Source organism: Somniosus microcephalus, chromosome 11 (genome assembly GCF_052327205.1).
Source record: "Somniosus microcephalus isolate GS21.2 chromosome 11, FLI_Smic_1.0, whole genome shotgun sequence".
NCBI classification, from domain to species: Eukaryota; Metazoa; Chordata; class Chondrichthyes; order Squaliformes; family Somniosidae; genus Somniosus; species Somniosus microcephalus.
Window position 1 is genome coordinate 87905958 of NC_140997.1, and position 13129 is coordinate 87919086.

Genomic DNA, 13129 nt, shown 5'->3' on the forward strand with positions numbered 1-13129 from the left:
ACACTGGATTACACCACGTTTCTGCATGGGCCTACACTGGATTACACCACTACGTTTCTGCACGGGACTGCACTGGATTACACCACTACGTTTCTGCACGGGACTACACTGGATTACACCACTACGTTTCTGCATGGGACTACACTGGATTACACCACTACGTTTCTGCACGGGACTACACTGGATTACACCAATACGTTTCTGCATGGGACTACACTGGATTACACCACTACGTCTCTGCATGGGACTACACTGGATTACACCACTATGTTTCTGCACGGGACTACAGTGGATTGCAGCACTACGTTTCTGCTTTGGACTACACTGGATTACACCACTACGTTTCTGCACGGGACTACACTGGATTATACCACGACGTTTCTGCACGGGACTACACTGGATTACACCACTACGTTTCTGCACGGGACTACACTGGATTACACCACTACGTTTCTGCACGGGACTGCACTGGATTACACCACTACGTTTCTGCACGGGACTACACTGGATTACACCACTACGTTTCTGCACGGGACTACACTGGATTACACCACGGCGTTTCTGCACGGGACTACACTGGATTGCACCACTACGTTTCTGCACGGGACTACACTGGATTACACCACTACGTTTCTGCACGGGACTACACTGGATTACACCACTACGTTTCTGCACGGGACTACACTGGATTACACCACTACATTTCTGCACGGGACTACACTGGATTACACCACTACGTTTCTGCACGGGACTACACTGGATTACACCACTACATTTCTGCACGGGACTACACTGGATTACACCACTACGTTTCTGCACGGGACTACACTGGATTACACCACTACGTTTCTGCACGCGACTACACTGGATTACAGCACTACGTTTCTGCACGGGACTACACTGGATTACACCACTACGCTTCTGCTTTGGACTACACCACTACGTTTCTGCATGGGACTACACTGGATTACACCAATGCGTTTCTGCACGGGACTACACTGGATTACACCACTACGTTTCTGCATGGGACTACACTGGATTACACCACTACGTTTCTGCATAGGACTACACTGGATTACACCACTACGTTTCTGCACGGGGCTACACTGGATTACACCACTACGTTTCTGCATGGGACTACACTGGATTACACCACTACGTTTCTGCACGGGACTACACTGGATTACACCACTACGTTTCTGCACGGGACTACACTGGATTACACCTGTACGTTTCTGCACGGGACTACACTGGATTACACCTGTACGTTTCTGCACGGGACTACACTGGATTACACCTGTACGTTTCTGCACGGGACTACACTGGATTACACCACTGCGCTTCTGCTTTGGACTACACCACTACGTTTCTGCATGGGACTACACTGGATTACACCACTACGTTTCTGCACGGGACTAAACTGGATTACACCACTACGTTTCTGCACGGGACTGCACTGGATTACACCACTACGTTTCTGCACGGGACTACACTGCATTACACCACTACGTTTCTGCACGGGAGTACACTGGATTACACCACTACGCTTCTGCTTTGGACTACACCACTACGTTTCTGCACGGGACTACACTGGATTACAGCACTACGTTTCTGCACGGGACTACACTGGATTACACCACTACATTTCTGCATGGGACTACACTGGATTACACCACTACGTTTCCGCACGGGACTACACTGGATTACACCACTACGTTTCTGCATGGGACTACACTGGATTACACCACTACGTTTCAGCACGGGACTACACTGGATTACACCACTACGTTTCTGCTTTGGACTATACTTGATTACACCACTACGTTTCTGCACGGGTCTACACTGGATTACACCACTACGTTTCAGCACGGGACTACACTGGATTACACCACTACGTTTCTGCACGGGTCTACGCTGGATTACACCACTACGTTTCTGCACGGGACTACACTGGATTACACCACTACGTTTCTGCACGGGACTGCACTGGATTACACCACTACGTTTCTGCACGGGACTACACTGGATTACACCACTACGTTTCTGCACGGGACTACACTGGATTACACCTGTACGTTTCTGCACGGGACTGCACTGGATTACACCACTACGTTTCTGCATGGGCCTACACTGGATTACACCACTACGTTTCTGCACGGGACTACACTGGATTACACCACTTCGCTTCTGCTTTGGACTACACCACTACGTTTCTGCACGGGACTACACCACTCCGTTTCTGCACGGGACTACACTGGATTACACCACTACGTTTCTGCACGGGACTACACTGGATTACACCACTACTTTTCTGCACGGGACTACACTGGATTACACCACTACGTTTCTGCACGGGACTACACTGGATTACACCACTACGTTTCTGCACGGGACTACACTGGATTACACCACTACGTTTCTGCACGGGACTACACTGGATTACACCACTACGTTTCTGCACGGGACTACACTGGACTACACCACTACGTTTCTGCACGGGACTACACTGGACTACACCACTACGTTTCTGCATGGGACTACACTGGATTACACCACTACGTCTCTGCACGGGACTACACTGGATTACACCACTACGTCTCTGCACGGGACTACACTGGACTACACCACTACGTTTCTGCACGGGACTACACTGGATTACACCACTACGTTTCTGCATGGGACTACACTGGATTACACCACTACGTTTCTGCACGGGACTACGCTGGGTTACACCACTACGTTTCTGCATGGGACTACACTGGATTACACCACTACGTTTCTGCATGGGACTACACTGGATTACACCACTACGTTTCTGCACGGGACTACACTGGATTACAGCACTACGTTTCTGCTTTGGACTACACTGGATTACACCACTACGTTTCTGCACGGGACTACACTGGATTACACCACTACGTTTCTGCACGGGACTGCACTGGATTACACCACTACGTTTCTGCACGGGACTACACTGGATTACACCACTACGTTTCTGCACGGGACTACACTGGGTTACACCACTACGTTTCTGCACGGGACTACACTGGATTACACCACTACGTTTCTGCACGGGACTACACTGGATTATACCACTACGTTTCTGCACGGGACTACACTGGATTACACCACTACGTTTCTGCACGGGACTACACTGGATTACACCACTACATTTCTGCACGGGACTACACTGGATTACACCACTACGTTTCTGCATGGGACTACACTGGATTACACCACTACGTTTCTGCACGGGACTACACTGGATTACACCACTACATTTCTGCACGGGACTACACTGGATTACACCACTACGTTTCTGCATGGGACTACACTGGATTACACCACTGCATTTCTGCACGGGACTACACTGGATTACACCACTACATTTCTGCACGGGACTACACTGGATTACACCACTACGTTTCTGCATGGGACTACACTGGATTACACCACTACGTTTCTGCATGGGACTACACTGGATTACACCACTACATTTCTGCACGGGACTACACTGGATTACACCACTGCATTTCTGCACGGGACTACACTGGATTACACCACTACATTTCTGCACGGGACTACACTGGATTACACCACTACATTTCTGCACGGGACTGCACTGGATTACACCACTACGTTTCTGCATGGGACTACACTGGATTACACCACTACATTTCTGCACGGGACTACACTGGATTACACTGCAAGACTCATCAGCTGTGTCTCTTATTCTGTTGCTAAAAGAATTTTTAAATAACTTTTAAACTGCGTCTGTCTCTCTGTTGAGCTGGTTCTACTGGTTTTTCAGCTTTGCTGGTCGCTGGCTTGTGGTTTTTTTACATTTCCTCCACCACTTTTGAGCTACGGTGACCTTCAACTTGCGTCAATTTCACCATCAACTTTCTGCACCACAACCGATTCTCACTCCTACGGCAATAACCTCCATCCTCGAACTCTCTGCCATTCAAATAGCTTCTGGACTTCACTCGCCCGCTACACCTGTCTCCGACCTTGGACAACAGTTTGTCGATGCTCCACGCAGATTCCATCCTACCTATGTCAACTTTATCCCTCCATGGGACCACTGACTTTAACTCTGGTCTTCCTACTACTGTCTCCAACCTAATCCCTGCTACCAGCAAATATGTATCCCATTCATTACCACATAACTAGGCCTATGTAACCTGAGCTTTTCCCTGTGTCCATTAATGTGCGCACTTTGGCTGCTGCTCCGGACCCAAGCCGTTCGCTTCAAGTTCCACTTTTTCTCCCCCTTTTCCTTTTCTCTCTGTCCCTCCCTGACCGCTCTCTCCTGTCGTCGTGCCTCCTTTCATCTCTCCTCTCTCGGCTACTCTGCCCTCCCAAATCCCTACCCCAATCCTTCATTACTCTTCGACCTTCCTACTCTCCTGCCGCCGTCCCAGGCTTGACTCCCTCTTAGATAAGCCCACAGCTTCCCTCTCTGCCTCTCAAAGGGCCATCGAGGCACTCGTCGCTGCCGTCTTACGAGCAGCAACCCCAACTGTCCCATCCTACTCTCTCGCCGACCTTCCCGCCCACTGGGGGCAAATCTTGCCAATCTCCTCCCCGTCCAACTCACCCCTCCCAGTGCTGACCCCGTGGATTCTGTCAGTGGGTCAGCCATCATCGGCCCTCTCCGCATCTCCCTCCAAAATGTCCGTTCACTTGCGAACAAGGCCCTTGCCATCCATGAGCTTATCGTGGATGATTGCATTGACATCATGGCCCTGACAGAAACTTGGTTGAGGGGTGATGACACCTTACCCTTAAATAAAGCCTCTTCGCCTGGCTATGCCTTCCACCACTTGCCCCGCACAGACCGCCGTGGTGGCGGTGTGGCTCTCATCACCAAATCACACCTTGGTCTGTCCTCCTACTCCACCGGCACTTTCTCCTCCTTTGAACATCTCATCTTATTCCACCCCCTCACCTCTCACTTAAAATTCTTGTTCTCTACCGCCCACCCAAGTACCATAAACATTTTATTACCGAGATATCTTCACTGCTTTCCTCCCTCAGCCTCTGCACGGAGCAACTTCACATCCTTGGTGATTTCAACCTCCATCTCAATTCATCATGCTCCCTCTCCTCTGAGTTCACTAGCCTCCTATCCTCCCTTAATCTCTCCCTCCATGTAAATGCCCCAACCCGTATTCACGGCCACCCCCTCGACCTTGCCATCTCTCGTGGCCTCGCTACTCCCATCGTGTCAATCGCAGAGAAGGCCATCTCTGACCACATCCCCCTTCTCCGCGCCCACAACCCTACTTCCCTCTGTCTGCCCCATGGAAAAACTTTCCCAACTCTATTACTGCACCTATGAAATCCCAACTGTCCAGCCCTTGGCCCTCCATTCCTGCTCAACCACACCCTCACCACCACCTTTGATGCCCCAGTCCCTGTTAAAACATTTACCCTCTCACCCTGGCCGTTCTCCTGGTACAGCCCTTATTTTCGCTCCCTTAAGTCCAAGGGATGCAGGCTGGAACGGATATTGCGGACAAATGCTTTAGCCATTCACCGCCAGATCTGGCTGGACTACATAAAGCATTATCGGGTCCTGTCTCATCTGCCAAAACTGCTCACTATTCCAGAATCATTCTGGAATGCAAAGGTAAACCTTGGCTTCTATTCTCTACTGCTAGCCGTCTTCTTAAACCCCACTCCCCTGTCATCTCTCACAGTAAGCTGTGAGGAGAACACAAAGAGTCCGCAAAGGGATATAGATAGACTGAGTGAGTGGGCAGTAAGGTGGCAGATGAAGTATAATGTAGGGAAATGTGAGGTTATTCACTTTGGTAGGAGGAATAGAAAAACAGAATATTTTTTAAATGGTGAGAAACTTTCAAATGTTGGTGTTCAGAGAGATTTGGGTGTCCTCGTGCAAGAAACACAGAAAGCTAGCATGCAGGTACAGCAAGCAATGAGGAAAGCAAATGGCATGCTGGCCTTTTTTGCAAGGGGGTTGGCATATAAGAGTAAGGAAGTCTTGTACAGGGCCTTGGTGAGACCACACCTGGAGTACTGTGCACAGTTTTGGTCTCCTTATCTAAGGAAGGATATACTTACCTTGGAAGCGGTGCAACGAAGGTTCACTAGATTGATTCCTGGGATGAGAGGGCTGTCCTATGAGGAGAGATTGTGCAGAATAGGTCTATAGTCTCTGGAGTTTAGAAGAATGAGAGGTGATCTCATTGAAACATACAAGATTCTGAAGGGGATTGACAGGGTAGATGCTGAGAGGTTGTTTCCCCTGGCTGGAGAGTCTAGAACTAGGGGGCATAGTCTCAGGATAAGGGGTCGGCCATTTAAGACCGAGATGAGGAGGAATTTCTTCACTCAGAGGGTTGTGAATCTTTGGAATTCTCTGCCCCAGAGGGCTGTGGATGCGGAGTCTTTGAGTATATTCAAGGCTGAGATAGATAGATTTTTGGACTCTAGGGGAATCAAGGGATATGGAGATCGGGCGGGAAAGTGGAGTTGAGGTCGATGATCAGCCATGATCTTATTGAATGGCGGAGCAGGCTCAAGGGGCCGTATGGCCTACTCCTGCTCTTATTTCTTATGTTCCTCCACCATCACCTCCGACAACAAGTGTGAGGAGCTCATGGACTTCTTTGTCTCTAAGATTGAGACTGTCCGTTCAGCTGCCTCTGCAATTTCCCTTCCTTCCCCCAACCCACCAGGCCAAACTTCATCTAAGGTTCCCCCCTGCCCTAGCCCTGAACGCGCTTCTTTCTCCAGTTTCTCTCCAGTCTCCCCTCATGACCTCTCCGTGCTCATCTTGTTCATGAGACTCACTTCCTGCTTCCTTGACCCTATTCCCACCAAACTGCTGACTACCCAACTTCTGCAAAGAACATTTCAGATTTTTTTTCACCTACCTCAGCCACCTTGCCTCTAAGTCAGAGTAGGGAAAAATGATAAAAAGACAAAATTAAAGGCTCTTTATCTGAATGCACACAGCATTCATAACAAGATAGATGAGTTGACGGCACAAATAGAAATAAACGGGTATGATCTGATAGCCATTACAGAGACGTGGTTGCAAGGTGACCAAGGCTGGGAACTGAATATTCAGGGGTATTTGACATTTCGGAAGGATAGGCGGAAAGGAAAAGGAGGTGGGGTAGCTCTGTTAATAAAGGATGAGATCAGTGCAGTGGTGAGAAATGATATTGGCTCAGAAGATCAACATATTGGCCCAGTAATTCGGGTCCAAATGCGTGAGTACGGTCTGGGTACTCACGCATCTGGCCGGATGAAATGCCGGCGTTCAGGAAACACCGTGCATGCGGAGAACGCCGGCATTTCCGGTCCTCTGAACGAAGGGGTTCAGAGGCACAGCGCGTGCGACTGCACAGGCAGCGCGTGCGCAGTGAACTTCGTCGATTTCATTCATGGATTCAGTGAGGGTAAGTCCTTACAAGTTACACTTGAAAAAAGCATGTGTAAAGTTGGTCCAAGGCTGCGGAGGAAGATATATTTTATCGTGGAGCTTCTGAAAGGCAATATTTTTGTTTGGGAAAGGGAGCAAAGTTATTTTAAGAAATGCTGAGGTTAGTTTTAAAGCTTAAATTTTTTTTTTTTTTTTTTTTTTTTAAACGGGTTTTCAGTACGGTAGGTAGAAGGAGCAATTGTGGCTGTGTGAATTGAATGTGAGAATGAGTGTTCTAAAATGAGTAATGTAACATTTCCAACACTTTTAAGAAAAAAACTTTTCATCAGTAATAAGTAATTATGTATGTATGTCCGCATATATTCCTTTACGTATATGTATGTATGTTTTATATTCCTTTACTTATGTGTATGAATGTATGTTTTTAATTATGATTTTCCAATAAGTTACTTTCTCTGAAAGTCATAATTAAATACATACATTCATACACATAAGTAAAGGAATATATTCATACACGCAAAGGAATATATACAGACATACATACATAATTACTTAAAAGAATATATTACTGATGAAAAGTTTCTTTCTTAAAAATGTTGGAGTCATTTTCACATTTAATAAACACAGCAAATTCAATTCACATAGCCACAATTGATCCTTCTACCTACAGTACTGAAAACCCTTTTAAAAAACAAAAATAAACTTTAAAACTTACCTCAGCATTTCTGAAAATAACTTTAATCCCTTTCCCAAACAACCGCAGCCTCTGGAGCAACTGTACTCATGCTTTTTTCATGTGTAAGTTGTATTGACTCGACCTCACTGAAAGCATGAATGAAAGCGGCAAATTTTACTGCGCACGCGTTGCCTGTACAGTCGCACGCGTTCTGCCTCTGAACCCCTTCGTTCAGAGGACAGGAAATGCCGGTTTTCCCCGCATGCGCTGTGCATGCTGAAAACCGGCATTTCCTCCGGACAGACGCGTAAGTACCCCGACCGTACTCGCGCGTTTGGAAGGGAATTACTGGGCCAAAATTTTACATGTCAATAAAATGAAAAATTTAACAATTGCACGATTTGCCCCCTCGCATCTGCGACTGAGGGTCCAAGGAGGTGCATTGCGCAACAGGTCATCGTCGTACGTATCCTCACACTGTTCCCTTTCGGGAACTGTATGAAGTGGTGGAAGGATTTCTGGCCACGTTAACACTCCTTCCGTGACCATAACCATCTTCATACCAGCCATTAGGGTGGTTAGTCCTATGGCGTGAGGGTTTTACGGGCTCCCACAACCCATCTGAGGGGGGGGGCCACCCACACCCGCGGACGCAAGTATCCCGCTGGATGTCCACCCAGAATTTATAGTTGGAGCTCCGACTCCACTTGCCGGGACTGTCTGGAGCGGGGTTTGAAACCCTACTCCTTCTGGCCCAGCGGTGGGGATGCTTACCGCTACGCAAAAGGCCCACTCCGCGCAAAAGGTGACACCCATACGTTTCCTGCGCCTTTTCCCTCCCCGTGACTGGAGCCCTATGCTGCCACTTGAAAGACCAAGCTATCATCTGTCCTTTTTGCGGCGCCTTTGACTTCTCATTACCAATGATGAGCAGGCGCTGCGCCTCCACCTCGTTGAGGAGATTGCTGAGGTCATCATCAGTTCAATTGTGAGTTCTTTTAATGCCGTGAATTGTGCTCATTCCAGCCATTTCACGTTGCTAATCGGATTGGGCCTTTGGCGTAGCGGTAGGATCCCCGCCGCTGGGCCAGACGGGGTAGGGTTTCGAACCCTGCTCCAGACAGTCCCGGCAAGTGGAGTCGGAACTCCGGCTCTAAATTCTGGGTTGACATCCAGTGGGATATTTGCGTCCGTGGGTGTGGGTGGCCCCCCCTCCTTGTATAGCTTGTGGGAGCCCGTAAAACCCTCCCGCCATAGGACTAACCATCCTAATGGCTGGTTCAAAGATGGTTACGGTCACGGAATGAGTGTTAATCACGGCCATAAATCCTTCCACCACTTCATACAGTTCCCCAAAGGGAACAGTGTGAAGACACGTATGACGACGACATTGGTAAATAAATAAATGGAATAAAAAAAATTATTTTAGGGCTTTTAAAAGTCTTTAAATAGCTTTAATTCTGCTTAAAACTACTTCAGATTCTTCAAAATAATGTAAACGTTTTTAAAAGTTTATAAAAGTTACCAAAAGCTTCATAAAAATACCAAAAACCTATTTAAAATGCTGCTTTGCATGTAAAAATGCTTAGCAGCTTGTGAGAAACATTGGGGGCGTGTCCTATTAAACTGAGACCTCAAGGGGCGTGTCTCACTTGCACAGCGCGCTCCAGGCTTCGCGCTGGCTGCACTCCTGGGCGGCGTGACGTCAGACGCTGCCCGGGATTCTTCTTTTTCAAACACGAATTCCAGGCGTCCCTGGAGGTGAAATGTCAGCGCGTCGGGTAAGTGCATATACGGGGCTTGCACGCGCGGCAAGCCACCGACCCGAATTACTGGGCCATTGAATCAATTGTGTGGAGATAAGAAATAGTAAGGGAAAGAAGTCACTGGTGGGAGTAGTCTATAGGCCCCCCTAACAGTAGCTACACTGCAGGACAGAGTATAAATCAAGAAATAATAGGGGCTTGTAAGAAAGGTACTGCGATAATCATGGGCGATTTTAACCTTCATACAGATTGGACAAATCAAATTGGCAAGGGTAGCCTTGAGGACGAGTTCATAGAATGTATTCTGGATGGTTTCTTAGAACAATATGTTGTGGAACCAACCAGGGAGCAGGCTATTTTAGATCTGGTAATGTGTAATGAGACAGGATTAATTAATGACCTCATAGTAAAGGATCCTCAAGGGAAGAGTGATCATAGCATGATAGAATTTCGAATTCAGTTTGAGGGTGAGAAACTTGGGTCTGAAACTAGTGTCCTAAACTTAAATAAAGGCAATTACAAAGGTATGAAGACAGAGTTGGCTAAAATGGACTGGGAAAATAGCTTAAAGGGTAAGATGGTAGATAAGCAGTGGCAGACATTTAAGGAGATATTTCATAACTCTCAGCAAAGCTTTATTCCAGTGAGAAAGAAAGACTACGAGAAGGATGAACCATCCGTGGCTAACTAAGGAAGTTAAGGATGGTATCAAATTGAAAGAAAAGGCATACAATGTTGCAAAGATTAGTGGTAGGCCAGAGGATTGGGAAATGTTTAGAAACCAGCAAAGGATGACTAAAAAAATAAGAGGGAGAAGATAGATTATGAAAGTAAACTAGCAAAAAATATAAAAACAGACAGTAAGAGCTTCTACAAGTATATAAACAGGAAGAAAGTAGCTAAAGTAAACATTGGTCCCTTAGAGGATGAGACTGGGGAATTAACAATGGGAAACAGGGGAATGGCAGAGACTTTGAACAAATATTTTGTATCTGTCTTCACGATAAAAGACACTAAAAGCATCCCAATAATAATTGATAGTCAAGGGGCTATAGGGAGGGAGGAACTTAAAACTATGACTATCACTAGAGAAAAAGTACCAGGCAAACTAATGGAACTAAAGGCTGACAAGTGCCCTGGACCTGATGGCCTGCATCCTAGGGTCTTAAAAGTGGCTGCAGAGATAGTGGATGCATTGGTTGTAATCTACCAAAATTCCCTGGATTCTGGAGAGGTCCCAGCGGATTGGAAAACCTCTAATGTAATGCCCCTATTCAAGAAAGGGAGGGAGGCAGAAAGCAGGAAACTATAGGCCAGTTAGCCTAACATCTGTCATTGGGAAAATTCTGGAATCCATTAGTAAGGAAGTAATAGCAGGACATTTAGAAAATCATAATACAGTCAAGCAGAGTCAGCATGGTTTTATGAAATGGAAATCATGTCTGACAAATTTACTAGAGTTCTTTGAGGATGTAACAAGCAGGGTGGATCAAGGGGAACCAGTAGATGTAGTGTATTTGGATTTCCAGAAGGCATTCAATAAGGTGCCACATAAAAGGTTACTGCACAAGATAAGAGCTCACGGGGTTGGGGGGTAATATATTACCATGATGAAGAGAGGATTGGCTAACTAACAGAAAACAAAGAGTCGGGATAAATGGGTGATTTTCAGGTTGATAAACTGTAACTGGCGGGGTGTCACAGGGATCAGTGCTGGGGCCTCAACTATTTACAATCTATATTAATGACTTGGATGAAGGGACCGAGTGTACTGTAGCCAAATTTGCCAAGTTGCGAAGAGGACACAGAGTCTGCAAAGAGATAATAGACAGGTTAAGTGAGTGGGCAAAAATTTGGCAGATGGAGTATAATATGGGAAAATGTGAGGTTATCCACTTTGGTAGGAAGAATAAAAAAGCAAAATATTATTTAAATGGAAAGAGACTACAGAATGCTGCGGTACAGAAGGACCTGGGTGTCCTCGTACATGAAACACAAAAAGTTAGCATGCAGGTACAGCAAATAATTAGGAAGGCAAATGGAATGTTGGCCTTTAGTGCAAGGGGGATTGAGTATAAAAGTAGGAAAGTCTTGCTACAACTGTACAAGGCCCTGGTGAGACCACACCTGGAGTACAGCGTGCTGTTTTGGTCTCCTTATTTAAGGAGGGATATACTTGCATTGGAGGCAGTTCAGAGAAGGTTCACTAGATTGATTCCTGGGATGAAGGGGTTGTCTTATGAAGCAAGGTTGAGCCTATACTCATTGGAGTTTAGAAGAATGAGAGGTGATCTTATTGAAACATATAAGATTCTGAGGGGGCTTGACAGGGTAGACGCTGAGAGGATGTTTTCCCTCATGTGGTAATCTAGGGGGCATAGTCTCAGAATAAGGGGTCGCCCATTTAAAACGGAGAGGAGGAGGAATTTCTTCTCTCAGAGGGTCCTGAATCTTTGGAATTCTCTACTCTGGAGAGCTGTCTGGGTTGTTGAATATATTCAAGGTGGAGGTAAAGACATTTTTGAGCTACAGGGGAGTCAAGGGTTATGGGGAGCGGGCAGGAAAGTGGAGTTGAGGCCAAAATCAGATCAGTCATGATCTCATTGAATGGTGGAGCAGGCTCGAGGGGCGGAATGGCCTACTCCTGCTCCTATTTCTTATGTTCTTACTGCTGTTTGTGGGAGCTTGCTGTGCGCAAATTGGCTGCAAATTGATTACATTACAACAGTGACTACACTTCAAAAGTACTTCATTTGCTGGGAGGCGCTTTGGAACGTCGTGAAAGGCGCTGTAAAAAAGCAAGGCCCGCGCAGGGAGCAACTAATTTGCGGAGAACGGAACAGATTACCTTAATGCTCGGGCGGCCGGCAGCATGGCTTGGCCGGGGTTTCAGGCTCTTCCAGCGATTCGGGGCCTCTTGTCGGCCGCTGTTCCCGCCTTGCTCTGCGCAGGCGCGGGCCCGACTCCTGGCAACTGTTGCTGAGCGACGGGACGCGGTGCCGCTCCTGCAATTCCGGCAGCCGCCGCGAAGTGGCGCAAGAGTCGAGGAGAGTCTCTTAAAGGGACAGGCAGCTGTGGCCCAAGCACTCAACACCATGGAGGGAACTGCTCGCTTACAAACACCTGGTTCCTCTCAGACCCCCCCCGAGTGGGCTCTTCTTTCCTGATCTGTTACATCTCCATCAGAGGCATCCTTATTGTCCCAGGGCAACTTTATCAAAAACAATGGAGGGGGTCACAGCTCAAGACCGAGCCCGAGAGCTG

General features: G+C 47.2%; 1 protein-coding gene across 2 annotated transcripts in view; it reads right to left on the reverse strand.

Moving 5' to 3' along the window:
- The window catches only part of tedc2 (tubulin epsilon and delta complex 2), a 130974-nt gene extending 118154 nt beyond the window's left edge, over window positions 1-12820 (reverse strand). For both annotated transcript variants that reach the window (XM_086000923.1, XM_086000922.1), the window contains exon 1: window positions 12714-12820. In XM_086000923.1, the coding sequence (XP_085857049.1) occupies window positions 12714-12739 (26 nt within the window). In that variant the 5' untranslated portion in view covers window positions 12740-12820. The remainder of the gene's footprint in view (window positions 1-12713) is intronic.
- Window positions 12821-13129: the final 309 nt, after the last annotated feature.